The sequence below is a fragment of the Rhipicephalus microplus genome, chromosome 4, assembly GCF_043290135.1.
Source record: "Rhipicephalus microplus isolate Deutch F79 chromosome 4, USDA_Rmic, whole genome shotgun sequence".
Lineage (NCBI taxonomy): Eukaryota > Metazoa > Arthropoda > Arachnida > Ixodida > Ixodidae > Rhipicephalus > Rhipicephalus microplus.
Window position 1 is genome coordinate 122,321,529 of NC_134703.1, and position 24,400 is coordinate 122,345,928.

The window sequence follows — 24,400 nt, forward strand, 5'->3', positions numbered from 1 at the left end:
AGCCTCTCAGGAATCTTGCCCAACGGGCCGCCCAGAATGAAAGCAGCATAATTTGAAGCCGTACGGCAGCTGTATGCACTGGAGCAGACATCGCTTCTCAAGCTTGGCTACAAGCTAAATTCCAAGGCAATCAATCCAACACCTATGGAGAGACAAAATGTAAAGTTGGTGTTAAATGTCATTAATCCGTTTGTATCAAACGCACTTGAGACGCGTGGCGATGCCCTTGAAACCACATGTGCCAGTTCAACAGCTCTCTTCATAAACATCATATCGACGTGGTGGAAAATCGTCAACGTGAAGACCCCTTCGAAAGGTCGCCGACTGAACGACACCCGTCAAAATCCAGTGAATTCTACGGTGGATCAACAGCTGGTATTCCTTAGTGGCATGGTAGACTGGCTGAATGCTTGGAGCAGCGTCAACATGAGCCGTGGCTGCTTGACAAGGGAAACACATTTTGCGTTGAAACACTTGCTACTCCCTTGTTGAGCTGTCGCGGTATTGTTTAGAAGAACTGAAGTTCAAGTATGTCTTGCTGGGAAAATTTCAAACTGACACTCTTGAAGATCGCTTCGGTCGCTACCGTCAGCTTGCTGGTGCACAATATCATGTTTCCGTGAGGCAGCTTCTGGAGTCTGAAAATAAAATTCGTCTGCAAAAGCTGCTGATGCTTCCGCAGCCAGACATCAGCAGCGAAAGTGACACAGAAGTATCGCAACATAACTTCTCTGTTCACATCTCAAATGATGAAATTTTCAACCCAAAGCATGACATGGAGGTCGTTGCTTATATCGCTGGATATTGTGCTCATTCAGCTCTGAAGAAGCTGGCATGCGCATTTTGCAGCAGCGTGCTCGTCCTGGAGAGCAGGAACATAGATGTGGAAGGTAACACAATGATTGACAACTTGTCAAGAGGAAGCTTAAAGTTTCCGTAGCCATGTACTGTGCACATGGTGCTGGTGACAACGCTTGTTGTCGAAAAGCTCACAAAGGGAGAAAATGCAAAGGCGTTCCTCGCGTCGAACAACCAACGCGGCATTGTAAGCTCCATTACCACATCACTGCTAGGAGATGTTGAGCTAGAGATTTGTGAAAATGGCCATACCTCTGAGACTATCGTGCGGCATGTAGTGCGTGTTGCAACAAATGTCGCTCTGAACAACTTTTGTAGACTTCGAAATGACACCATCCAAAGCACCACACAAAAAAAGGCAGCTGACAGAAAAATCAAAACCTTGAACAAGAAATGAGGTAGGATGGTTTTAGCCTTTCGTCCTAATAAAACCACTTCTACAAATGCATTTCTGACTATTACAGTTTGATCACTAAAGTGTAAAGCCAGGCGTAAACAAATGCAGACCGCGCAGGAACAAAAAAGAACAAAAAAAGAAACACCGGCTTTCAATAAGTGCCCACAGCAGATATAACGAGAACGAGTGGCGACGACGGCCGGGGTGCAGGTGGGCAACTAGCGTGACGTCACGCTCTCCCTGGAGGGGCCTTGTGAATAGTTTAGGTGGTGTTGGTTCATGATCATGTCTGCCAAACTTTGCAACGCTACGCGCCGCGGAAATGGGTCAAATCTCAAGATGAAAGCTGCTCGCCCTCCCCTCTACCGGCGCACGCGTAGAGAATGAGGGCATGACGTGGGCGTAGGAATGGCCCTACGTACACAGCACTGCGGTCACGTTGGTCATCCACGTGGACGACTCTGCTCTGACGTTGTCAACAGTATACCACGTGACATGGCAAAAATTTTTTAACACAACATGCGTAGTTTATGTATTTGTTGCTTTAAGAGATGAATAAAACTTGAAATAAATAATGAGACGCAATAAAAATTGTGCAAGTTTTTCTTACATTTTTTTCCCGCGAAATGCTACGAGATGCGAGCTAATGTGCCAGCGTCTCGCATGCCTTCGGGTTCCCGCGGTCAGCGTATAGAGCAGACGACCGGCGTGGAACGCTCCTACGCGTTCGCGCACTCATTATACTCATCTACTCTACCGCGTCTAAGTTAGCGTTTCCAAACAATCCCGCAGAAACAGGCAGAAGACCACAAAATAACGCTGGTCAACAAAGCAACGCCACTCGTGTGCACGGGTGCTGGGCTTGTTCGGGCACGTCATGCGAACGTCACCTCTTGGTCGGATGCCGGAGAGGGTGGGGAAGAGGTGGAGCGGCAAGGGTTTCGAGCTCAACTCCTCTCACCCTCGTTTCGCACCGCTTCAAAAAACCTGTTTTTTCCGCTCGTAATGAACTGATTCGAAAAATTTTTGTGGCAAAACGTTCCTCATCCAACGCCCAACAACTTCCACTGTTTAACTAAAATTCGGTATGAGGCCTGGTGAGTGGCCCTTTAAGTTCAATCATTAAACACGCAGTGATAGTACTTAACCTAATGGCTAGGTGGCGTGAGCCACCATCCGATCTAAAGGGCACAGCCGGATACATCCATCCATTCTTGGGAATAATATAACTAAAGGGCGTTAGTGGTTTTGACAGCTTATCCACGGAGTCAATGATGATGAGTGTTGCGAAGCGTCCCTCAATGCATCTGTGGGTCCAACCATCCGTGCATCTATCTGTTCGCCCGTCCGTCCGTCCATCCATCCGTCCGTTCGAGCTTCCGTTCGTCCGTCGGTGCGTCCGTGTTTCTGACCATTGGTTTATGCCTTTGTCCATCCGTCCGTTTGTTCTTCCACCTATCCTTGCCTCTGTCCATCCGTCCGTCCGGGTGCATGGAATAATGGACAAACGGACGGATGGGCGGACGTTTCGCCTAACTCAGCATCATTATTTCTGTAGATATGCTGCGATATGATGCGAATGGTTGATCCTTCCATTATGGGAATCAGTAAACACGAAAGTAAACTATGTCCTTACAGAAGTAGTTTCATGTTTACTCTGCAATTATATAGGAGAGCTTGCGCGATGTCTATTGATGTTCGACAGCTATATCGTCACCGAACGTGGGTGCATCTACATCTGACGTTTAGTAACACATCTCCATCCCTACAGCTAACGTCCATCAAAGTGCTCGCCGACGTTAGCACTGAGCCACGAACGCTTTATTTTGTTTATTGCCTTCTTAACATCAATATGACTGAATGCACGAAACAACTAATTTCTTGCTTTCTAAAACGAACGCCAGAGAAGAAACGTGATTGCACCGAACGCTGGAAGCACTGATCTTTCCCCCGTAATAACACCAAACTTGCCGCCTTCATCAAGCTTATGCCAGTTTTCAAGTTATTTTCTTGCACAAGTGAGCGACCAAATGGCTAAATGAAAAGTTTAATCCTCAGAATAACTATAATGGGAACAACGTACATGCGATATATCATTACCACAGTGTCTCTTCTCGTACCTATGTGGTAGTTGCTTAGCCTACGTAATATGCCCATGGCCCGCACATTTTTTCCGGCGAAGTATTCGATATGAGGTCACCAGTGAAGCGATGAGTGATAAACCACTCCAAGGTATTTAACAGATTCCACCTCTGGTATATCCTCATGATGGTAATACAGAGAGATGTGCACGGGGTATTGCAGCGGGAAAACAAGGAGGGCACATTTACTCGGATCAAGTAGAAAGCAGTTGCCATCGAGCCAGCTCTCCTACATATTAGGATAAGTGTGCAGCCGTTCACATAAGGCCTGAATGTTATCTACCATTGCAAAAAAAAAACGCAATATCGTCTGCGTAAACATAAGTTGTTATGTCCTGTTTACGTGGAATGGCGCTCATTAGTAAATTAAATAGCGCCGGGGAAAGCACTGAGCCTTGCGGTACTCCCCTCGTTTGTGTATGAGTAGATGATGAAAACCCATCTTTAAAACAATAAAATTTCCTGTCTGCAAGAAAATTGTGAACCAACGTTACTATGTATGACGGAAAATCAAGGTATTTTAATCGATCTGTCAAAATACAGTGCTCCATGGTATCACATGCTTCAGCGATATCTAAGGTAACTAAATAGGCATGTTTGTTATGTAGCCGACCTAATTGAAGCCGACTTTCTAAATCAACGTGGGCATCCCCAATTGAACAACCAGCCCTCAACCTAATTTGACAGAGGCTTAGAATTTACCTTTCGGTAATAAATTCATTAATTCGTATATTGATAATTCTCTCATCTAATTTTATTAAATTTGATGTCAGTGCTATCGGTCTCATGTTATGCAACATGTATGCTCTACTTTAATTTTTGAGCAACAATATAATTTTGGCAAGTTTCAATTCTGGAGGTATCAATGCGTTCCCTAACGAATAATTCACTAGTTTTAGCAGACGATTAGGTGATCGATTAGGTGATCGGAGCAGACGATTAGCAGACAAAGGTTACACGGCCTTTATTCAGACACGAGAGGTTGTGATCAATAGTTCATTCTCACAGTCGCCTACCACAAGAATCTGTCCTTAGGCCCCAAGAAAAATGATGTGAAATAAAGTCTCCTGTGAGTACAATTACCTTTCTACATGCTACCAAAACACTGTCAAGATAACGCGTACTTTGCTCACTTGAAAAGAAGTAACAATTTATAATTGAAAAAGGGTGGTATCCGAGGAGACACAAGTCTAATGCTACAATTTAACAATTCGAGTCTAACATTCTGAAAGAAATTTTCAGCCGATGAGATAATTTACTTGGCACAAGGACCATTAAACCACCACCCCGTGTTCGGCGATCTAATCGAAAAAAGCGAAAATCTGCAAGATGGAAATCTTCTCGTCTTCTCAATGAGTGCTTGTTCTGTGTTACTTTATACTGTTTATACTTGCTTCGCATGATGAAGAGAGTGTGATTCTTCAGTCAAATGTCACCTAGATTTCTGGTTACAGCTATGTGTACATGTCTTCCCCAGTAGCGTTATGAAAAAACCGTAAACAGGTGCTAAAACAAGGCTACAACAGTTCAGTTCTAGCCTTGAGGAAGACAAGTCCGCTTGTCGAAAGGTCGACTCGACACAATCACTGCTTACGAATTTTTTTTTAATTTTAAACTTCTATTCTCTGCTTCCTACCATTTTTTGTATCAATATAGTATTGTTAGAATCACCTCTAGTGAAGCTAAGACCTGTGGGGAAGACATCAATGCCGCTGAGGACATAGTTGGTGATACCACTGGAACTAAACAAAACAAGAACATACAACTGTCAAGCTGTAATTACGCCTTGTAAAACGGTCATGGCAAGCAAGTAAATGAGCGTAGTAGTACGAATGACATAGTATATTATTAATTATGCACGCAAATATTCTTCATTGGTGGAGCTGAATCATCAGTTGATTTTTTTTACTGGGGCATCTACAGCAATTGTTCTGTTTCCTTTGTATTATTTGATGCTACGCAGCGCATCACGTTCGAAGTAGTCCACAAGGGCTGGGTCCTCGACTTCTGGAATCCCTGTTATCAGAGCTGCGGTTCTCCAACACAACGGGAGCATCGCTCAACTGCGCGGTCGCTGGTCAGCCTCCACCGAGGGTCACGTGGTTGCGCGAGGGTGTCGAAGTGGAGTCGCTTCAGGGACTCTTGTTCCTCCTCCCCAACGGCACGCTGCGGTTCCCGCCCTTCACAGCTTCCCAGTTTCGTCAAGAAGTGCACGGCTCCACATACCGGTGCAGAGCAGAAAACATGTTCGGGGCCATCCTGAGCACGGAAGTGCGCGTCCGAGCAGGTTTGTGCAAAGTTTCGTTTCACTGTTATGTCACTCATTATGTGCTTGTAATGTCCCAGATTAGAGGCTTATACCTGCACTGAAGCCGACGCGAGTACACAGAACCACCGGACGAGCTCAAGTGTTTAGCTTCGCGTGCTGAATGACAACCTTGCATCAAGGCGAGACATCAAAGGTACACAAAGTGAAACACATGTGGTTTAAATTGACAATTTTCACTCTCAATGTCCTATTCACGCTACTTTCATTATCATAGGTTCAATATCAAGGACAAAATTAAGGTCAAGATTTTATACTTAAACTTCCCGCTGAATATTCCGTGCTTGAGGGGAAATCGGCGGGAACACGTGAAGGGGGCTACACGAACGCGCCTTTTGTGCCTCACCCTTTCGTACCACAAATATTTTGACTCACTTTAACGTATGGTGTAGCAGTGCAAATTCGGCGGGAAACGCAGGACAAAAAGAAACACGACAGTCACTACTTTTTCAAGTGTGAATACACTTTATAAGCGACCCCAAACCATCCACCGCCATCGGCGGCGTCCGCAGTCTTCTCTCTATCTTTAAAAGACAGAGGACTTGGCGGGCCGCAGCGCGACGCTCTACCGAATAAGCCACGGACGCGACGCTGATATCGGTGTCAGTAACGCGCCTTATACCCCCTCCCCCTTCGCTCGCTCCTCCGCTCTCCTCGCTCGCTGCAGCTGCGCGCGCACCCCTCTCTCTCGCGCGCCCGCCTTCTCTCTCAGTCTCCCGTCGAGAGCGGGTCGTGAGGGGGAGTAAAGTTAAAATCCGTTGGCATTCGCCAGTGAGTTAACGTAAACTCCCCCGTGTGATCAAATTGCGATTCCCAGGAACCATTACACCATAAAGGCACCATAGTGTGATTAATAAATATAATAGTGCGAATCAATAAATACCCCTCATAGCATCACCCCGTGTATTCGCACTTAACCATGTTCACCCTCGGGGAAATGCTTGGGTGTTTTTTCTTCTTGTACTATTTGTCCCGTCGTATTTGAGTTACATATGCTAAAATGATAAAATGATATCTCACCTACTAGCCCTGCTGTCAATTCTACTGATCTTGACTCGCCGTGGCAGAAACAAAAAACGCGTCATCAAGCCCCACGTTCTCTCCATTCTCTTTTTTAGTCTTTTTTTCTGTTTCATTTGCAGTTGTGGAACAATACTACGACGTGCAAGTGTACGATGAATTCACCATCGCCGGAAACACAGCGGTTCTTCGATGTCACGTGCCATCATTCGTGCGTGACGACGTAATTGTCGTCTCGTGGGAGCAGAAGATCAACAACAAGGTTGACGTCGTGGTCAATGGTATGCAAAGTTCACTTCATTTCTATTTTGTTCATTTATGCAAGCACCGTCATAGAAACTAGTTGTTCGTAGATGTTTTTCCTCGTTTTTTTTTTTTGCTTGTGTATGGGTACTTGTGTAAGCAATTAGAATACGAACAGCCAAATGGCTATTAAGGCGTTTTTTTTTTCCTTGGCTGAACACATGGTGTAGGCGTCACTTCAAAAATCACGGTTATTCTAAGGGATAATAAATATTTGGTGGCTGCGTGATAAGCTGTGCACGAGAACGAGCTCTCAAGTCATCGCAGGTGAAAGCGGTGCCACTTTGACATATCTTGTTGGCGTGTGATCGAAACATCTTAGCACAATAAGCACATGCGTATGTGGACGTGTGAGAAGTGTTGCATGCTGCTTACAAAGTGTCATGTTCGGTACTATTCTGTGAAACATCGAAAAAATGAACGCGCCCTGCTGACACTAACACAAAGCGACGATCTCCAACGCTAAAACGAACTCGACGAGAGGTGTGTTCATTCGAAACTCTTGCACATTTTTTGTATAGTATTAAAAGAGTCACAACGTCCCTTATGCATTCACCTAAGACGACTGCAAGGTGCAAGCCATCTTCATTCTTGCTTCTCAGTCAATGTACTGATCCTACGCAGCCACTCTACTAAAGCTCTCTGCACCTAACGTGAGTGCACCCTGCCTCAAAGGTCAGAGGTACCTCACCTTGTTTTGCGTTGCCTCTGTGATCAGCCCACCAGTGACCACGCTGCGATGTCGTGCGATGGAGTCATCGCGTGGAGTCACCATGACGTCACAAAATCAGGCGATATGTGACATTATGATCACGTGATAGGGGGACGCCTTTACGGGAAGATGACCTTTTGCATCACTCGTGTTGACGCAGCCGACGCGGCGCACCAGTGACTTTTTGCATTTGATAAGGCATCGATTGCTGCCACCTTAACAATTGTTCACAATGTCGACTACAATATGCGACCCAAGTTGGCTCACAGACCTCCCCTAGACTCATAGACTACAACCAAGAGTGAAAGAAGTTACGTGCAGGCTGAAAGATGGAACGCGAAGTTGAACATACGACACCGAAGGTGAGCATGGAAGACCGGCAGTCTCTAAGCTGAATTTGAGTGGCTTGTTGGAAGTTCAGAGGGATGAAGATCGATTTTCTTACTCTCCAAGTTTCACCTGTTCGATTAAACAAAAGCAAATGGTTGCGGCAGCCACAGTAAACATACCCCGCATAAGTTCAACAAGAAAGCTGCACAATAGTCGTCATGATGATCTAATGGTTGTGGTGCTTGAATGCTGGCCCGAAAGTCACAGTATCAAGTACCAGCCACGGCTGCCGCATTTTGGTTGTACACATAAAAGTTTATGCATCGTGGACTCATTAGATGCTTACCTGCACTGAAGCCGACGCGAACACACACAACCATATAACGGGCTCAGGCATATAGCTTCGCATGCTCAATGACGATGTTGCATCAAGGCGAGGCATTAAAGAGACGCTAAAAGGAAACCCAGAAGTGGTCTAGATTGAAGATTTTTTTTCGCTTATCGTCATTTTCACGCTAATTTGACCTTCATAAGTTTATAAAAAAGGACAAACTTGAGATCAAAACCTTGAAGAAGCTGAGGTGTTCGAAGTTTGTGAAGCGTTGCACAACAACATATGCCTTATAATAATGCCGCTGTTTCAGGCAGGTGTGCAAATTATTCTCCCTTGCAGCGCAATGTGTACCGCAGGTCCTTGAGTAGATTGTGGAATGAACAATTGATGTTTAATTTGGGGCGTTTAACAAATATAGTTAAACCATAAGGTGACAGACTCCAATGTTTAGTGGACAGTGAGTGTGTAATTCAAGTAATGTTCGTAATGCTGTAATAAAAATTTTGTAAGGCCCAATGTTGTGGCATCACGGGCTACGGTAAATTGGTTTGCACACTATTTTACATGGCTTCCCCTTGTCTGTGTGAGTCACGCCTTTTGTGAATATGTGAGAAAAAGCACGAACAGGGTGCGTCTGCGCCAAAAGAGCAAGTAATACCTATCAAGCTTTCTTAGGACAACAAACGAAATTGTTTCGTACACTATTGGACATACGTTTCAATTCCTCATATTGGACGTAGCCTCGGACACAAAAGTCAGTGATTATAATAAGTTTCATTTTTTTGTCATTCCGTTCATGGAGAAAATGAACGTGCTTTTCTCTCCACACACCTGTTCCGTACGTGTTCAAGCAACCCATCCGTACGGAGGGATCATTAATGTCGTACAGCCATTCCCCATATACCTGTTTCAATGGGATGGTATCCAATGGGTGCATCTCATTTCGATGGGTTAGTTGCAAATAAGAATAACTTGAGTGCCTCCCGATTCGCGAATACTGTAACCAATGTTCATCTTTTTTTTTTTTTTGCAAGGTGCACCTGGCAGTGCTTATAACACTTTTATTCAGTTGCCCTGGTGCAGTTACATTCTACGGCATTCACTCATACACCAAATGTTTGAGGCAGCCAACTAAAAAAAAATATTGCGTATTTTTGAGAATTTTTCTACCGCACAACTATAATCGTCATCTAGATCACTTACTTCCTTTGTGTTATTGTTGTGGTCCCTGCGCCTCCCGAACGTAAATGGCCCCGCCGCGGTGGTCTAGTGGCTAAGGTACTCGGCTGCTGACCCGCAGGTCGCGGGTTCAAATCCCGGCTGCGGCGGCTGCATTTCCGATGGAGGCGGAAATGTTGTAGGCCCGTGTACTCAGATTTGGGTGCACGTTAAAGAACCCCAGGTGGTCAAAATTTCCGGAGTCCTCCACTACGGCGTCTCTCATAATCATATGGTGGTTTTGGGACGTTAAACCCCACAAATCTAATCTAATCCGAACGTAAATGACGTGCGTGCTATCAGCGTGCATGGTGGGTGAACCTGGTGTAATCCCGATTTTCGAGTAAGCAAATACGAGCGAGCTTGGTGACGATCAACATTATGTGGCAGAAGTATTCCTAAATTAGTCTATTTTTACTTAAAATGTTGCTCAACCCAACCCAACGTTTACGGGTCTTACAGCAACACATAATGCCCACTGTAGGTCACAATCAACGTACTAAGAGATGAGAACAAGAGCGAATGCATTACGAACTAACAGAAGGACTCAATATTCAAGAACACTTTGAGATGTCTTACAACAAATCTTTGTTAGTAGGTAGAAACTGTCGCAAGCTGTCTTAAGCTCTGTCATAAAGACCGTAACACCCTCGTCGTTTTATATCAGACTGAGAAGTATGTGGACAGGTTGTGATCTCCAGATGAACGTAGCTTTGCGAAAGCTGCAGCAAAATGTTCCGCCTAAGCACGAATCATATTTGGCGTAAAGTCAAAGGCCAGTCAGAAGACAGAGATATGCAATGCTGAATGGCATGCAGGTTAACCGGAAGAAAAAAATATTCGATTTGATATCCAGCACTAGCGAGAAGATTATGAAATATAAAAAGAAAGGAAGATAAGTAAGGATGAAGGAAGAGAGTGGACTTGAGTAAAAACACACACACGGACGCAAACGCACATACACACGTACACATATGAAAGTGTCTTCACCATTTAACAAGGTGGTTCGCTCACAGAAAGTTAAGCAACGTCTTCGTCAGCTTCTGGTTTGAAGTTTGCGCTTTCCGGCACCACCAGACAGATTGCCGAGAAACTGGCTGGCCATCAAGCGTGGAAGAATCGCTGAGGGGACTGTACCTGGGCAATGTACGAAAGCCAGGACTAAGGATATTTTCGATGATTTCATCACTGCCGCAATTGTCACAGACAGCACTGCCATACAAATGTGGCATACAAAGACGTTTGTTAAGGTCTCTACAAGCCACACGTGGGAGAGAATGGTCCTCTCTGGTCGGGTAGTCCAGACTATATATATTCATTGAGTCGTAGGCATGGGTGCAGGCATAGAAAAGCGGAAACACACACACACACAAACACACACACACACACACACACACACACACACACACACACACACACACACACACACACACACACACACACACTGGAATGCCACGATCGTTCGACGAGGTCTGTCGCTCGCAGAAGCTTCAAGAGATACTTTGTCGCTTAGGGATTGCAGATCCAGGTGCCCGTGCGTTTTATTGGATGGCTGATGCTTGTGTCTGACAAGGTAACTCGGACATAACTGAGGTAACTCCAAGGTAACTCACAAAATATATCTGGTGATAACTGAGACAAGCAACATCGACGACGCTTTCACGTATGCTGCAAGACACTTGTCGGCACCGTAATATTCAGTCACTGTGAAACAATCTCTACTCATACGTCGACTGATTGCATTCTACTAATTATTGGCCGGAAGCACAAAGACAAGAAAATGATATTGTTTGTTGCCATTGCCTGATTGCTATACTAACCGGTGTAATATGTACACGTAAACATTGTGGATTTCGCTACGGTTTCGTTCTACATTGCGTTGCGAAGCCTTTATACTTTCATTCAAATGCTGAACCATGAGCAGAAACTATCAAACTGAAAGGCAACGATTCCACGTGCAAATAACTCTTTCTTTTTTTTTTCCAGGAGGTCGTATGAGCGTGTTTTCAAGCGGAGAGTTGCAAGTGCGCCAAGTTCAACAGACTGACGGCACCACCGAGTTTCGCTGTCGTACGTGGCACCGACTAACAGGGGAGACGAAACTCAGTTTGTACGGCAAGCTTGTCGTGACAGGTAACACTGTTCCTGCTTTCACCCATCGCGTAGATTTCGCGACTGATTTGCAGTCATGTGGGAGAGAGCCCGTCATGTAGTGCCTCATGACGGAACTTATATGATGTAGTTTTTAACTACGGAGCATTTTTAGTCGCACGATGTCGCGCTTCGGCGTTGGCGGTGGCGCCGTCCCCACCCTTACTGTGCATGATCGCTTCTCGCGTCTCGTACCGCTGCTCACGCCTCGTGCCAGCCCAGGAAGACACCCACAAAACTGTCGCTCCCTCCCCTTCTTTCATTTCATTTCATTTCATTTATTTATACTGTTAGCCCAGAAGTGGGCCGTTACAGGGTGGAAGTACAAACAATTATTTGCAAAAAAGAAGTACCGTACAGGTCTCGAGATAATTTCTCGGTATTATTGTGACCAGCAACTCGAAGTTATACATAACATACATAAATGGAACACACATGCGATGCAATACATACGCGCAGAACAGCACATGACGCATTTGAGGCGGCACTTTTGCACCGCGCTGAAGATTTGAAAGACAACTACTGCAGAATCATGCAACCAACAAAAAGTACACACACACGCAAAAAAAAAACATATGTCACTGTTGTTCGGAAAATAAACGTTTTAGATTCTGTTCAAATGATGTAAGCGAGGAACAACCAATTATAGACTCTGGCAGCATATTCCAATCTTCAATAGCACGTGGAAAGTAACTGAACTTAAAGCAATCGTTACGTGGGACTAGGGGTGGTATATACATATTATGGCGATGTCTGGAGTGTTCTTGTGTGTTGACCTGGAAGTAATCTGAATAGTTTAGTTTAAAATGATTATGAATTAACTGGAAGAGGAATTTCAGACGCTCAATCCTCGTCCTAAGTTCAGGACTATCCAGTCCAGCTTTTTTACAGAGTTCAGTAGGAGAATGATGTCGGCGATATTTATTAAAAATAAATCTCGCACCAAGTCGCTGTATTTTTGTTATTTTATTGCAGTTTGTCTTTGTGTAAGGGTCCCAGACAATTTTAGAATATTCGATAATAGGTCTGACAAGAGTTTTGTAAGCAAGACACTTTATATCAGATGGGGCGGTATAAAGGTTACGTCTAAGGCTATACAATGCCTTGGTAGCCCTGGAGCATACATTATCAATATGAGTGTTCCACCGGAGGTCGGGCGTGAACCATAACCCAAGATATTTATAGTTTTGTACACGCTTGAGGAAAGCATTGCCAATCTGGTAGTTGTAATCTAGAGGTGCTTTCTTTCTAGTTATAGTCATAAAGACTGTTTTTTCTGTGTTCAAACTCATTTGCCATTCTTCACACCAATCCTTTATTCTTTGAAGATTGTTGTTTAGATTAACTTGGTCATGTTCAGTCTCGATTCTGCTATAAACAACACAGTCATCGGCAAACAACCTTATCGGGACCGTAACGCGGTTTGGTAGGTCATTTATATATAACAAAAATAAAAGGGGACCCAGCACGCTCCCCTGGGGAACTCCAGAATTCACTGCAACTGCTCTAGACTGTTTATTTTTTATTTGAACAAACTGCTGACGGCAGCTGAGATAGGATGAAAACCATTTTGTCAAGTGATTATTTTGAAACGTTTTGTCAATTTTAAACAGGAGCTTTGAGTGCGACACTTTATCAAATGCCTTTGCGAAATCCAAATATACCACATCAGTTTGACCACGCAAATTGATTGTTTTTGAAAGATCATGAACAAATCCGATTAACTGAGTTGTTGTAGATAAGCCTCGGCGGAAGCCATGCTGCTTCGAAGATAATAGATTGTGCGTATCAAGATAGGACATCAAGTGTTTGTTAATAATGTGCTCGAGTTTCACCTCGCAATGCCGATGCAGGCAGCGTCTGCTAGTGAGTGAGTGAGTGAGTGAGTGAGCGAGAGAGAGTGAGTGAGTGAGTGAGAGAGTGGGTGAGTGAGTGAATGAGAGAGTGAAAGAGAGAGTGAGTGAGTGAGAGAGTGAGTGAGTGAGTGAATGAGAGAGTGAGAGAGTGAGTGAGAGAGAGAGTGAGTGAGAGTGAGAGAGTGAGTGAGTGAGTGAAAACACTTTACCGTTGATCCGGCATAAAGGGGGAAGAGGTAGGGGAATTAAAGCAAGACTCTAGCGTACTCGGACGTCCCGGAGCAGCAACCTACTCGCGTAAAACCCGTGGATGGACAGATGCATGGACGGACAGATGAATGGACGCACTAATGGGTGGGCAGGGGGGTGGGTGGGTGCGTATTTTTTTATTGTGCAGAAAAGTTTAAATGTACCTTACAGCTTCGTAGTACGTTCCTATTTTTCACTCCTGAACCTCCAAACCCTAAGATTGAGAGGGATAAACAATGCTGCCAGTCATACGACATCGGTGACATCAAGTCAGGAAAGGGGTAAGGGGGCAATGGTGCTATTCTTAACAACGTTTGCACACTGTAAACCTCAATGACAAGACCAACTGAATCCACTTATCTTTTCAGTTTACGCAAGACGGTGTTTCTAATGCACGTTACAAAAAAAAAAGACGTAGAGCGTGTTCAACACATGTGAACGTATTGGACCTATTGATTTTCGTACTTGTGCCTAGCGTACTGCTTTCCTGTAAAAATCAGGAAAAATTGCAAATTTGGAAATAAGCGTTTTTTTTTCTGGGTGAACAGATCTTAAAGTGAATGTGCCACCACGCATCACAAACGTGCGATCTTCTATCGTCGCAAGCGAAGGTGACTCTGTGCAACTGCCTTGCGCCGCCCAGGGATACCCTCCGCCCAAATATATGTAAGTGCTCTTTATTTTGCAGTCTTTCTTCCTGGAATACAGGTCACTTTTGGCGAATAACATACTGCAACAAAGCGATTAGGTATCCAAACGCGGTAAAGATTCTTGCCACGCTTACCATTCTGTGAAAGAAAGCGTGCCCTGCTGAAGCGAAGCAACACGCGCACGTAGGACGTTTATTCGTCGAAGTAAACATTGCAGAAAAGTATCATCGCCCTTGGCGGCTGCATTTTTATTGGTGCAAAACACGAGAAGTCCTTTGCACTTATGGGCCAGTTAACAAACTCCACGTGATCTAAATTTCCTGCGAAGGGCTCAACAACAGCGCCTAACAAATTTCGCAAGTAAAAAGAAAAAATTATTATTATTATTATTATTATTATTATTATTATTATTATTATTATTATTATTATTATTATTATTATTATTATTCAAAGCATTTTTAGCGAACCAAAGGTATCTTACCATTTCTATCTATATATCTATGTATCTGTCTGTCTGTCTGTCTGTCTCCGCTTACATCTGGGTGCTCGCGCTGTCACCTCATCAACATGACAGGCACTAAAATTTCCGTCGGAAAGCGTCAGTCAATGACGAACACGATTAACTATTTATTACACCAACAGCGTGAGATACTTGTCGCGTACGTCACAAAACCCTTTCCTTAAGTCACGTGTGCTGAATACCTGCATACCACAACCTATGGAACGAGGTTTGAAACACATGTGATTAGGAGGGAGAAACAACTTTATTGAGGGCTTAATGATTGATTGATATGGGGGTTTTAACGTCCCAAAACCACCATATGCTTATGAGAGACGCCGTATGATGGAGGTCTCCGGAAATTTCGACCACCTGGGGCTCTTTAACATGCACCCAAATCTGAGCACACGGGCCTACAACATTTCCGCCTCCATTGGAAATGCAGCCGCTGACGCCTGGATTCAATCCCACGATCTGCGGTTCAGCAGCCGAGTACCTTAGCCACTACACCACTGCGGCGGGGCTTATTGGGGGCTTAACGAGGTCGTTGAATTTAGCTTGCTGATGGTTTGAAAGGTGATGGTCTGTAGCTCACCCCCACCATTTCAGTCCAGGGAATTAGTTTTGCCTGAATACGCTGGTCAGTTGTAGACAGGAGTCTCCCCCATGCCTCGAGGGAGGAAGCTGGCAGTATTGCTTTTGGGGATGGGTTCCTCTTGAATTCCTAATGAACATTATTTTGGATGGCCTTCAGGTAGCCGCAATGTCGACAGTGTGGTTGAATTGCTTGCCGGTAAATTTGAGACAGACGTAGGGGTTTCGAATGAGAATACGAATTTGTCTCCAAGAATTTGCCCTCCGCTGACGAGAGCGTTCCCTTGTAAGGTCTGCTTGCAGAACCGCGTACGTTTCACGGTTTCCTTTATATTATGCTGCAATTTCATTGTATGTGATAATTTTTTCGTGCTGGAAGTACAGGGGTGAGAGGTCTACCTCCCGGTTGATTATACCTCGGGCTACATGGTGGACCACCTCATGGCCCGAATTTTCCACGTGAGCGCGCATAACCACGCAACAGTTCCCGTCAACTTAGTGATGGCAGGAGCAGACTTTCAAACATCTTGACATCATTGCGTTTGGAGCTTGTGTAGCAGGAAATACGGGGCAGGCGTCAGCGAAGTTGCGGATGAGAGTAGTTACAGAGGGACAGAAAAGTAGAAAATCGTGGTTAGTCTCAATGTAACCCAGACATTGCACGTGACAGTCAAACATTCAGCCACGGAACTACGCAAGTGCTTGGAACTCCTTGCGAAAAAATAAGACTATAATGAAGTCATTTCGCAGCACCGTCCACTGTGGTTGCAGTGTTCGCTATCGCTTTTGGGAGTGTAGTGCCATCATCACCATCGTCATTTTTTCCATCACCGCGCCGCGTCTCTCGCGCAGCTGGCGCGAGCTCGAGCTGCGCGAGAATTAGAACGAGCTGACACGCCTGGCGCGGCGGACGCTGGTAGCCGACGTGGCTCCGCTTCAGGCCTGCAATAAAGTGGCGAGATCGGCACGGCCCCATCGGCCGCCTTCGACGTCATCTCACGTCTCCTCTTCTCTCGCCGCTACATTGGTGACCCGGAGAACACGCCCTTCGCCGAACGGCCCGCTGCCATGTTCCCGCAACTCTGCCCGCCAGTACCGCCGTTCCAATCGACCTACCCAAAGGTATGGTTTATGCAACTCGACGCCGTTCTTGCGGTGAATGGCGTCACGGCCCAGCTGCTGATGCACGCCATTCTTCTCGACGCCCTACCGGTAGAGTTGCGCCATCTCGCTGCCACTTCAAGCACCAGCCCGCAGCCTTACGATGCCCTCTGCACTGCGGTGCTCGCCCGCAGCGGCAACACATACCGTCCGCTTCCGTTTACCCGCACCAGGCAGGTTTCCCCGGCGTCGCAGAGCAAGGTACGAACCGGTCCGCAGCCCTCCATTGACGGCTACCTCGGTACCCCGGCTTCGACTACTTCTACACCTGATCCGGTCGCAGAAACATCCACTCCTGCACCTGATCACGACCGCGAGGTAGAAGACTCCCCCACTGCGACTGACCTTCCCTCCGAGAGGTACATTCCCTCAGAGCCAGCTTCATCACACGTACCTGCTACCTGCACGTTTTCCAAGAAAGCGACGGCACGCGACAACGTGGCCCTCGCCGTTTCCGCGACCACCAGCTCAGACGTCTCGGCCTCCTCCTCGCCGCAGCTGCTGGTCAGCTCCTTGACGGTGCCCCCTGCCGCTCCGCCACCTGCCACTGGTGCCAGCAATGGCCTGCCGGGTGCCTCGCCACATTCCACTCGCACCTACCCGGCCAGCAGCCGACCACACTCGGCGTCCCCGCTCCCCGCCCCGGTCCCTGTCTCTGTTTCGTGGTCTACGACGGGCCCCAGCGCCGTGCCTTCGCGGAGCCAGAGCCTGCCCTCAATGCTCGCCCGCAATGGTCTCACGTACCAACCGCTTCCAGGGGCCCGCGACTTTGGGGTTGTCACTGCGTCGCAACGTGTGCTACCAACCGTGGCCGCACCAGACTCCATGACGGCCACCTTGCCGCCCGCCTCGGAGCCTGGCACAGGTGACCTTTCACCCGTTATTGACCTCCCGACTTCCTCTCGTCTGGCCACTAGCGACGCGTGTCCCGCGTACGAACTGCCTACACCATCTGTCGAGCCAACTGAACTATCTACGACATCTGTCGAGCCAACTGAAGTGCCTACGACATCTGTGGAGCCAACTCAACGGCCTACGACATCTGTTGAGCCAACTGAGCTGCCTACGGCGTCTGACCAGCCAACTGAACTGTCTATGACGTCTGTCAAGTCAACCGACCTAACTACAACCACAGTGGAGCCAACTGAAAGCATGGGAACAAGCACTGCCACCAGTCCACCAGCGTCGAATACCTCGACAGTGACTGAGGCGACAACTGAACCCGTCTTTCCTGCACAGCCTCCCGTGACGCCATTTCCCGTGGTCCGCGTATTCGGCACGGCGACGAACGAGTCGCAGCCGCTGCCTGCGGACGGCGTGTGTGACTATACCTTCTACGACGGCCTCTACGACACGGGCCCGTTTGACACGCTTTACAGCCCGCACTTTAGTGCACCAGTTGAGCACGTTCTCAGTCACGCGTCGCTTCACAGCGTCACTGAGTACGGCCTCTCTTTCGCCTACAGAAACGCATCACAAGTGGCGCGAGACCTCGAAATTCCAGAGGTGCTTTCCACGATTGAAGACCTCTGGGACCTAGCCATCCGCCATTACGGATTTCTTTCCATCGAGCGCTTACTTCTTCGTCCACTGCGCAACTCTCAGTGTCGCCCACCAGAGACCCACTGGTTCCCGATGGTCACTACACGTTGACAAACTGGACTTGCCAAAGGAACACTTTATGGACTGCCGTTCATGTACATAGCATTTGTCGCCCTCTTTCTTTTTTTCATATGCGTTCAAATCGCGCAAAGCGCTAGGGGGGGAGCCCTGTAGTGCCATCATCACCATCGTCATTTTTTCCATCACCGCGCCGCGTCTCTCGCGCAGCTGGCGCGAGCTCGAGCTGCGCGAGAATTAGAACGAGCTGACACGCCTGGCGTGGCGGACGCTGGTAGCCGACGTGGCTCCGCTTCAGGCCTGCAATAAAGTGGCGAGATCGGCACGGCCCCATCGGCCGCCTTCGACGTCATCTCACGTCTCCTCTTCTCTCGCCGCTACAGGAGTAAGAACCTCGAAACACCTTCGCTTTTGGGAGTAATAGAGTTTTTATCACCGCCATTGGTCCTTTAACGGTGTAATAAACTTTACATAATAACTTATTGGTAGGATACGTTAAATATTATTCAACCCGAAAGAATACGGCATGAGTGGTCTCTCGTGATGTGCAAATTATCACATCATAGCGTGCAATTCGTTTTAATATTGTTACGTGGCGAACACGGCAAAGAAGCGCTGCCACAGCTGCTGGGTGCGCTTGGGGGATGAGGAACACGAGGAAGAGGAAGTGATGCTGAGGTGATGCTTCCATATTTGTGTTTGAAATACAGCGTCTTCTTTATTTATGTTGACGCCATGAGATTCTCTACGTTTGTATCGCTGCCTCCAAACGAAACGTAAAGAATTCCACGACTTCAAATCAAAAGAAAAGGAATACTGTATTTCCAAGAAACTTATATGTGTACTCGATGGTGAATCCATTCGCCACGTAAAATCCTAGGATACCCTTTTGGGCGTCAGTGTAGTCGACTGGCCGAATAAGCTACGATCGATGCCGTAGCGAGGGAGGAAAAGAGGATGGGGGAGAGGAGGACCTAGAACTACCTCCTCCGTTCCCGTCCAAGTTGTTTGTTTTTTGGATAGGTACTTTCCTCAAGTTAGCTGCCGTCCTCGAGCAGTTGAAGTTTTGAGCAAAAGCTCCCCCCTCCCCTCCCCACCGAAAATTTCTCGCTACCAGCCTGCACGATGTTCTCAGAAATACTCTATAAAGGCACAATGAAATCGGTTCAACTCACAACGCTTGACTCAACACCTTAAGAAGAATTTGTTATGGCACACTAATCACTTGCCGCTTCGCATGACATCAGCTCCCATTATGAATGAAACACGCCTAATGTTTATTATTTTTAGGGGCGAAGCTCCTTAGGGCGTGGGCTGTGCGTCCCCTGTAGCCTGTATGTAGCCACCTCTAGTTTAGTTCTTGCAGTGTTCACTAGATGGCGGTACCGTCCCCTGTATGTAGCCACCTCTAGTTTAGTTCTTGCAGTGTTCACTAGATGGCGGTACCGTCTCCTGTATGTAGCCACCTCTCGTTTAGTTCTTGTAGTGTTTACTAGATGGTGGTACTTGTAGCTGATGATGAAAAGATGCAAGATGTTATAAACTAGAAAGCGGTACTTGTAGTTGATGAAAGACGCGAGATCTTATAAAATAGGAATGATGTCACATATGGCGCGTGTCATTGGTTGAAGGCAATCGTTCGATTTAGTGCGGCGACGTACGCTAGGGATAGCGATGTAATAAAATCGAGTGGGCAAAATGTACAGAGGATTCATGGTTTACCAGGTTTACCTCCGGAGCTTCGCCCACTCATCATCATTCACTTCGTGGATATGGCGGAATTTTTTATTACTAATATGATTGTCAGTATGCGCATACCCCATTATGATACAGTGGCTTGGACACTATTGACATGCGTTATCGGGACATAATCTTGCTCGGCATTTTGAAGAAGGTGCTTCAGCGGAAGAATGTTGCACACTGTTACATTGCTTTTCTATAATGTTTTCACAAGAGTGGCTATACAGTTAGAATGATGAACTAAATTGGTATCTTGTGCATCTCTATGATAACGACATCTATGACGTTCATAATGATGACGAACACGATTAACTATTCATTACACCAGCAGCGTGAACGTCCCATAAACCACGATATTACTGTGAGAGTCGGTGTAGTGGAGGCCCACTAAAATTTTGATCATCTGTGTTCTCTTTAACTTGCACGTAAATGTATGTACACGGCCTCGATTATATTCACCTCTATCGAAAAAGCGGCCGCGGTGGCCGGAAGGCATTTCGGTGACTTGCGAGTCAACATTCGAGCAGCATAATCACTAGACAACTATGGCGGGTGACTGCTATGACGCGTACGCCAATAACAGCAAGTCTGAATGGAACATGTGCATGTAACGATCCTCACCGATGAGTGATTCCGGCCCTGTATTATGTTACATGCCCATGAGAGTTGGCGATCAGTTGAGAATGCGAATGAGACCCCACCATACGCGCTCGTTTTGTTGCATGAACTGCTTCTCTGTATTCACTCTTTTTTTTCTACTGCTAATTTCTCGCGATGTGAAGCCATGCTATTTTATAGCACAATCAAATGTCGGAAATAAGTATAACATTAACACATACATGTCAATGAACCTTGGATAAGAGGTTCACTTTACTAAACTTACGCACAGCTTGCATGATTACTACAAAACGGCGGCACAAAGCAAGGTTCTAACACAATGTTGCACACGAAGCACAAGAGCAAGAGACGCTGATAGCGCTTCACTTTTTTCGGGTCGTCGAAAAAACAGAAGATACAAAAACGCATTAAGGTTGCAATTCATTCTTTCGGCTGCAATCCCGCAATCCTCGTGGTATTCTCAAAGAGTGTATTGCCCCACCAAACGTGCCACAGAAAAGCAAAACCACTCGCATGACGTCTGGAACACAGGCTGTACCTAAGACATAAAACTGGCGACAAAAAAATGACAAAAACATGCAGTTTAGCAAAAGAGAGAAAAAACTGCGACGAAAGAGTACTGGTCGTTGGGTAGCTACAAGCATCCAAAATAATAAAAAAAGGACGGGCTTCGACAGAATGGACACGGCATACGAGTACAGAAAAGACAAGAAGCAGAGCGTAGAAAGAAACCGATCCGTTTCGCACTCCCGCAAGGTAGATAAAAAATAGAGAGTAACGAGGGATGTTGCAAGCCAGCTTCTAGTTCAAGGCGCAGGGAATGACCGCTAGACGAAGGAAGTCTGCGTGGAGCTAGAACACGCCTTTTCGAATGAGAAGAAATGAGATAAAAAGGAGCTAAAAAGGGAAGAAATGTCATCCCGCGTATTTCCCCAGACTTCAGCAGACTGCTGAGTCGTCCTCTTTAGCCGGAGGCTTTTGATGGATGAAGACAGAAAGCCTCTTCACGTCGTTTCGTGGGCGCGGGCTCAGCATCCACATTGCAGTGAAGGATCTTGGGTGCTCGCTGGCTGCGTCCTTTCGGGAGCCCAACTACAATGTGTCCCGTGCTAGTAAATATCCGATACCTCCTCCGGCTGCTCTCACGTCTTAATAGCGGTGCTGTTTACGCTTGAGCAAGGTCGATGTGTTGTTCGCACGAGACTAGTCGTACGGGTATGCATCACAAGAATTAGGAAAGTTTGACCACTGACTATACCAGGCACAAGGGAAAACAAAGGCATTTGAGGGAGAGAGCAAAGGAAGGGAGAGCGGGTGGTGGAAGGTCTGAGTCCTCAGGGGGAGAGAGCAAAGCCTAATAAAACGAGTGCTGAGGCAAGGACTCGGGAAGGATTAAGGAGGCGAGTGTTAAGTGAAACCTGTGCCACCAAAGTGTAGAAGGCAAAAGAAGGGAGGAGTATAGCAGTTAAGCAATGAAGCAAATGTGGAGAAGCAATAAATAAAGCGAACGAAAGCCTGTCCCGACGGTGAGCGTCGCAAGCTTATCTTCGGTTATCAACTCGACTATCTATGCACTGTAGCCGAAAGGGTATTTCTTTTTTATTATTAGCGACAGTTTGTCCCGCGCCATCAGATAAATACAAAGGAAAAGTTCCGTTTCCTGTATGAAGGCCAGGAGTGGTTAATGCAGTGGACCTGCGTCCAGCACGTCAAGTCAGGTGGTTAGCCGGGGTGGTAGAGAAGGCTGCGTAGGTGGCGAGTGAGAGCCTGGTGAAGGCCCGGACAGGATCCCAATAGGAGATCGAGTGTTGCCTCTGTAAGTGGGGCAACGCAGAATGGGCATATCGTTGGGGGAGGCTGTGTTTTTCTGGAAACGCGTGATTTCTTTGCGATAGGCAAGATAGCGAGAAAGAGAGAAACAGAAATAAAGAAATGTACGAAGAAAGATAGAAGAGGAACGATAAAAACAGAGAGAAAAGCATAGCATCTTCATGTATACCGCAGTATAGCCAATAGAGAAAAATCACGCCAATAAGATCAAGGAAGTGAACTGCCGGATTAACACATTTAAAATACGATTTTCTCTTGGGGTATAAGCCAGGGGAATACGTTGTCTGTTGTGTTGAAATCTGTAGTCTGGGCACTGTGGGTGCAATGTTAAGTAAATAGCAAGATGACTAAAAACAGTAACAGAAATGATGGTTTTAAAAGAGAAGTGCTGGTTTTAAAAGAGTAAGTGATGAAAAACGTGAACTCCGCAACAGCATCTAGCTAAGTGGGAAACCTCACCAGTAATTCACATGGCAAGGAATAAGGAGGGATTAAACAAGATACAGAGAAAAGCATAGATTAGGAGACGTTTAGAGAAGTTCGCGAACGGGTCAACCATCAGCCGTGAAATCCGCCAAGCGTCTCCCTTCTGAAAAGGACATTAAAGGTGACGAGGCACAGAGGAAAGAAAGAAGAAGGGTAAAGAATAGCATATCCAGGTATGCCATAGCTTAGCAATGGGATAAGAAAGGGGGTTGAGGGAGAGGAGGGGAGAAAGGAACACTGGAAGCCCACCAGCTCTTATTTCCGCAGTGTTCGCAGCATCTACCCCATCTTCTTTCTTTGTTTGTTTTTTCGCGCTTCTCTCTATATTCACTTTCGCAATAACTTACGACATGAATACAAGGCAAACGTTTCGTGCTCTTGTGATCGTGACGTCACTCTACGCTATGCCCAAAGATGTCTCAGTGACTAAGAAGACATTATCCAGACGCATGAGGTGTTAACTGGGAATCCATGTGTTCAAATAATCGATCCGCGATTCGCTGATACATGCTTAGATATTTCTCCTAAATTACCCTAACAAACCCCTCACAATATCAAGCCTTCAGCCTATTTCACTCACTCTGTGTCTCGGGAAGCCTCTCGAACACGTTGCACTAAACAGACTAACTCAATACATGAATGACCACAATCTATACCCGCACACTATGGTGGGCTTTCGCCTATGTCTTTTCCGCCCAAGATGCCATGCTTCAACTGACGCATAACATCCTTGATCCTACAATCCCTGCTCGTACTAAAGCTGTCTTGGCCCTGTACTTAACCAAGGCCTTTGATTGCGTAGAACACCAAGCGATCATAGCACCTCTCTGCCTTCTCAATTTGGGAGTTCGCATGTACGCATACATAAAATCCTTCCTCCCGGGACGCACGGCCGAGGTTCATATGGGCCCCCATGGGTCCCCTTCATGCACCCTTGGCGGAGTTGGCACTCTGAAAGGTTCAGTCATTTCTATTTTTCTCCTCAATGTCACACTCGTTCCCTTATCCCGTGCTCTTGATATATACCCCACATTCACCACACCCTCTATGCCGACGATATCACTTTGTGAACTACCCACGGTAGTGATGGAGACTTAGAGCAAACATTACAAACCGCTGCCAACATCACACATACACAGCAACGCGCACAAAGCATCGGTCTCTCCTGCTCTCCGGAAAAATCTTAGCTTCTTCTCACAGGCTCTTCACCACGTACTCTTTCCACTACCCCTATAACCATTACACTGACCGGCCGTGCAACCCCGGAGGTCGACACACTCGGGATCTTTGGCCTTCACATCCAAAAC

At 46.4% G+C, this 24,400-nt stretch overlaps 1 protein-coding gene across 1 annotated transcript in view; it reads left to right on the forward strand.

Annotated features, from left to right (window-relative positions):
* Positions 1–24,400, forward strand: part of LOC119172851 (cell adhesion molecule Dscam1-like) — a 284,967-nt gene that overhangs the window by 96,727 nt on the left and 163,840 nt on the right. Inside the window, exons 2-5 of the mRNA XM_075893168.1 lie at positions 5,360–5,683; positions 6,865–7,023; positions 11,626–11,772; positions 14,444–14,561. Of these exons, the coding sequence (XP_075749283.1) occupies positions 5,360–5,683; positions 6,865–7,023; positions 11,626–11,772; positions 14,444–14,561 (748 nt within the window). The remainder of the gene's footprint in view (positions 1–5,359; positions 5,684–6,864; positions 7,024–11,625; positions 11,773–14,443; positions 14,562–24,400) is intronic.